At 33.2% G+C, this 5,411-nt stretch overlaps 1 protein-coding gene across 2 annotated transcripts; it reads right to left on the bottom strand.

The window, feature by feature from the left end:
* Positions 1-460: 460 nt before the first annotated feature.
* Positions 461-3,153, bottom strand: LOC145134068 (GTP-binding protein Obg/CgtA). Of its 2 annotated transcripts, none has more exons than XM_079068992.1 (6): positions 2,991-3,153; positions 2,490-2,847; positions 2,240-2,348; positions 2,004-2,086; positions 1,859-1,921; positions 461-1,783 (listed from the first exon to the last, which is right to left on the bottom strand). In XM_079068992.1, the coding sequence occupies exons 2-6, from the start codon at positions 2,619-2,621 to the stop codon at positions 668-670; spliced, it is 1,503 nt and encodes a 500-aa protein (XP_078925118.1). In that variant the 5' UTR covers positions 2,622-2,847; positions 2,991-3,153; the 3' UTR covers positions 461-667. The 2 variants fall into 2 exon arrangements, with proteins under 2 accessions (XP_078925118.1, XP_078925117.1); XM_079068991.1 differs by having other exon boundaries at positions 2,490-2,814.
* Between the last annotated feature and the right edge of the window lie 2,258 nt (positions 3,154-5,411).

Below are 5,411 nucleotides of genomic sequence, written 5' to 3'. Positions count from 1 at the left end.
GACAATTTTAGTGAATAACAACAAAATCATTGTATAAATAAATTATCGAGATGTTTTTTGAGAATTTTTTCTTGTGAATCATCTTACAAATGAATCATCTAATGATTCATTTTGTTTGTTCGCGAAAAAAATATGTAGAAAAAAACTTCTTACCTTCCTACCAAAAATTTCCTTCTTATTTGATCTTGACTCTATATATATATATATATATATATATATATATATATATATATATATATATATATATATATATATATATATATATATATATTGGGATTCTAAAGCTTTTTAAAACTTTCATAGCATAAGTTCCCAAACATCAATCTCACTCGAGAATGCATCACCAAAAAGCAAAGATGTAGCAACCTCAAGACTACTTTTAGGTGTTGTCCTCGCAAGTCAATTAAAGTGATAAAGAGATGTGAGATTTCATACAATGCAACTCGACTAAACTACAAAATTCAATAACCAAATTCCATTTTTATAACTTGGGTCACTCAACTTTGTTGCAAATATGTTTAACAACAAAATTAAGACATGATTGTTGATGACTTGGCATAAGTTAACTCATTATCAGTGACATGTCATGTAACATGCCGTGACATTACACGAATCAATTTATGCAACAAGATGAAAAATGGCACAACCCGTGGATGGGGCCCACATTCTAGTCAACATCAATCTCATCCAATATCACTCCACTCAACTCCTCACCACTCACAAGCATCCTAAGCCCATCTTTCAACTCTCCAACACCTTCTTCAAGAACAGCACAAACCGGAAACATCTTCACACCACTCACCCTTCTTCTCAACTCATCATACACTTCACTAGCCCCAATCTCATCAATCTTATTAGCCACAATCAATGCGGGTCGACCCGACAAACCCTCATGGTAAAACTCAAGCTCCATTATCAAATCCCTCAACTGCTCCCATGGTGGGACCCCTTTTCTACCATCTAACCCCGCACTTAAGTCAAGAACATAAGCAAGAACCCTAGTCCGTTCTATATGTCTCAAAAAAGCATGCCCGAGTCCACGGTTTTCGTGGGCCCCTTTTATAAGCCCGGGAATATCAGCCACAGTGATTGACAGGTCATCATAAGTTAAATTTCCTAAATTAGGTCTCAAAGTTGTGAACGCGTAATGCCCTATTTTGGGTTGGGCTTTTGATAAAGCTCCTAAAAGTGTACTTTTACCCGCGTTTGGCATCCCCACAAGACCCACGTCAGCAATGCTTTTGAGTTCGAGTATTAAAACGGATTCGGACCCGGGCGACCCGTTTGTGTGTGACGGGTTGTCGATTTCGTTTTCTTGAAAGTCAAAGTTGTTGACTTTTTCATCTTTCTTGGAATTTTTAAAAGGTTTTGAGAGAGAGATGTTGCCTAAACCACCAATTCCACCATGAGCAATGATTATGCGTTGACCGGGTTCGGTCAACTCAGCAATGTTGTATTCAATATGTTCTTCTTCTTCTTCTTCTTCTTCTTCTTCTTTTTCAATTTCTTCCATTGTTTCTTCAGATCCACCATTGTTGGTCACTCGAGCTTCCCATGTGTTGATAGTTTCTTGATTCCAAAAACTGAAGGTTTCTGAATCCTTTGGTTTTTCTATCTCAATGGCACTTCCATTGGATTGCTGACATGTGGCATTTTGGGTAGACTCGAGGGTATTATCGGGAATCTCCCAAGGGTTCAAAGGTGTAGATTGTACCTTTTGAACTACAGATGGCATCTCACCTTCAACAAGATGAAGTACAGTGCCAACAGGTACTAGAACAACCTGAAAATATTATTATTTTTTTATTTGTTGAAAAATGTGTAGGGGAAATAATAAAATATGAAAGTAAATTATAACCTTGTCATCTCCTCGGCTTCCTATCATGTTTTTTGAAGCTCCATGTCCCCCTTTCTTTGCATTCTGTAAAATACCATAAAATGGTTGATTTCATATTTGGGTGAAACTGAAAATTAATAAGAAAAATAGGGAAAATTTAACAAACAATGTGATGTTGTAGGCTGCTCAAATCCCATATTGTTGGTGAACATTCTAGTATCACATCTCCACCTCTTCCACCATTGCCACCTACATGCCACAGATTAAGATTAGGGAAATATTTTAAAGTACAATATCCTAATAAAAATATATTTAAAAGTACAATGTTGTAATAAGAAAAAAAAAAGGAAAGTACATTGCTATTTCTTGTATCATTTGAATACTACCAAATTAATTACTCACCATCAGGTCTGCCACGGCGGTCATGGCGGCTCCGGTGGAAGCTAAAGCAACCATTGCCGCCATCTCCTCCTTTAGCCCACAGCCTGCGACAGTCTATCATTCTACGCTCCTTCAACAACAGAAAATACAAATTAAAAAAAAAAAAAAAAAAGTGTAGAGAAAATAATGTGAGATAGGATAAAGATTATGTAAATGAAGTTGAAAAGCTGTTGTTACACTTGTTCATAAGGAATAGGGGTAAAAAAGGAACCTGTAGGGGTGCAAGCTTTGGTTTTTTGAAAGGGGTATCTGAAAATCTTGAAATCTGGAGAATCCATGGTGATTTTGAGCAATTTTGTAAAGCCTCCAAATAATGAAGAGGGTTCTTGCAACGTGACCACATATTTACTAATTTCTGATGCTTCGAGGTGGCATAACATTCGTGTAGGTTATCAATTCAACCTTTATTGGAGCTCTTGAATGTATATAACAAAAACTTGATTACTCGATACAAGTTCCACAACCACTTGTTCACTCAGACAAAACATCGAACATCTGGACTGCAACTCTTAACCATCGAAATTTATGACCTTATCCTATTCATATAACCAAAATAGGTTATGGAATCACTGGAAAAGATGTGGAATAATCAAAATACATAATACTAGAAATAGCCAATAACAAAAATGTAGTCGGTGATTCAAAAAATTTGAAGTATCAGTGCACAAGATGATATCTTTTCGACAAAACAACATTAGCAACGTAAAATTACCTGGCAAAGATTACGGGGCATACATATTATAAGAGCGAAATATGTCAAAGCTTTGGCCTTTCGTTCTATTGGTTTTCACTAGACACTTTCCAAGAGAAGCTCGCATCAAAGCAGCATAAACCCCCCCGCCTCTGTTTGAGACTTGGAGACTTGAGAGTTTCTAAAAAGAATTTTGGTACAAATTTTCAATTAAAACCCCGAACATTTATATATAAACATTTAGAACCTTGACATTGCTCTCTGTTACTGATTAAATTTTAATTTGGTCATTTTCTTCCTAAAAAGGTCGTTCTAAAAAAAAGTAATAATAAATAAAAATGTTCCGGTAACTTTACATTTTATCCTTCTACACATTCGATAATAAGAATATCACTTGTATGTTTCTGCTTATCGGTTATATTAATCATATACTTTTGATCTAAAAATAAGTTACAAGATGAATAAGAGGCTGGCTTTATCGCATCAGTTTCTTTTATGAAAGGTTTCGACTATAAAATCTTTGTGTCTGTTATACGCGGTATAGTACTTGACTTGCATCTTCAAACATGGTCGGCTTTTCATTTTTATGAAGTGATTTTTTTTAGAAATATGGTATAATTTGATTTTTTTTTTAAACTTTGATTTTTTTTAAAACTTTAATTTATGGATTTGATACAATTTCTTTTTATAGTTTCCATAATTTTTTTAAAACTTGATGTTTTTTAAAAAACTTTGAATTTTTTAAACTATTTTAGCGTTTCTTTTAATAATATTTTCAGTTTCGTTTATATATATTTTTTAACATGTGTGATTCTTTTACGAATTTTCTAGAAACTGTTTGCAATATTTTTCTTAATTTTTTATAATTTCCTTTTTTTATGTTCTTTAAAATTTGTTTTTCAAGAAAAAAATTGATAGCTTCTTTTACGTTTTTTTAGAAATTTTATATTTTTGTTTTTTATATGTTCTTTTTAGTATTCTTTTAATGTTTTAAGACTAGAATTATTAAAAATTTCGGTGTTGAAAACTATATTCAGTTGTAAAATCAGTATATTTCAATTTCAATTTATTGCAGCAGCCAGTAGATGTTAAAAAAAACAAACAAACTTCTTATTACATATAGCAGCCGTTTGGTCCACCTCTTCTGCTGTAAAGAGTTGCAGAGGTGGTCCGCAAACTTCATGGATTTTCGCTTCGAAAAAACAAACAGTAGCTATGTGGATTAAGTTAGAGGTAGTTTGATAGTTGCTAATAGTTGCTAACTAGGTTAGAGCTGACTGGGTTACAAGTTCTGAATGTGTCAACATCTGACCGAGTTTATATTGTTTGATTATTTATCTGATTGACTGTGGTGAATGATAAAAAATGATCGTATAACCTTTATGCTGTGCTAGATAAAATAATTATACAAATACTAACTATCACATAAAATCTAAATAAAACATATATCATTTAAAATCCAAATACAAATTGTCGTATAAAATCCAAATACAAATTGAAATACAAATAAAAAACAACATAATAATTTGCATAAATATTTAACGTTAACCATTTAAAAATAGTTGATTAGCAATTTGGTTACGCAAAGTAGCCATATATTCAACAGCTTCTGAACCCCATTGTATGCCTTGTACATTTTGGCCCTCACTTCCTCCACATTGCACGTTTGGATTATCCATATTGTTTTGTTCAAAGTTTGTAAATAAGTCATCTTGAATATTGAATTTCCATAGAAAATTATGGACCGCGACACACGCAATGACTATGTCTCTTTGCACTGGAAACAGATAAGGAGCCATTCGTTTTAAGATTAGGAATCTCGCCTTCAATACACCATATGCACGTTCAATAACATTTCTAAGTTTTGCATGAGCATGATTGAACCTTTCTTCCTTAGTTAAAGCCATGTTTCTTCGAAAATCGGCTAACCAATACCTAGTATTGCAGTAGGGAGCCATAAATCCACGTGTTTTGGTATATGCAGCGTCACAAAGGTAATATTTATCTATAAATTAGTGTCACGTTTATTATATGTGTGTGTTGGTGAAAAAGGTAATACTAATTATATAAAGAATATAGATAATAAAAGTTATAAAAGATTACATACCTGATTAAGGGAAGGGAAACCCAACACATTTATTATATATGCAACTTCATTCAAAACTTTTGAATCATGTGTTATGCCCTCCCATCCAGCCCATACAAAAGGTGAATATCATATTAAAATCATAAATTCCTATTATATTTCGATAACATTCACCTTTTCCTCTTCCCCTATGTCGTTCCGAAGTATGTCTTGTTGTATTAGAAAATGTTTGTACTATAATTTCTCTTGCAAAACACATCATTGCACTTAGGACCTCGGGAAAACATTGATAAATCGTTTGTGTGGAGTGGTAAAACCTTCCTTTAATAGCTCGAAAACGTTCGTTATGTCCTATA

Source organism: Lactuca virosa, chromosome 8 (assembly GCF_052849685.1).
Source record: "Lactuca virosa cultivar CGN04683 chromosome 8, Lactuca_virosa_CGN04683_v6, whole genome shotgun sequence".
Lineage (NCBI taxonomy): Eukaryota > Viridiplantae > Streptophyta > Magnoliopsida > Asterales > Asteraceae > Lactuca > Lactuca virosa.
The sequence above is the reverse complement of the archived record's forward strand: the minus strand, read 5'-3'. Positions and strand labels throughout refer to the sequence as shown.

Excerpts from the sequence above, each read along its gene's own strand:
- LOC145134068 (XM_079068992.1), bottom strand. The coding sequence starts at position 2,621 with ATGTGGTCACGTTGCAAGAACCCTCTTCATTATTTGGAGGCTTTACAA. Across the intron at positions 1,922-2,003 it reads GCAGCCTACAACATCACATT|AATGCAAAGAAAGGGGGACA; the intron begins GTTTGTTAAATT and ends GGTATTTTACAG. Across the intron at positions 1,784-1,858 it reads GAAGCCGAGGAGATGACAAG|GTTGTTCTAGTACCTGTTGG; the intron begins GTTATAATTTAC and ends TAATATTTTCAG.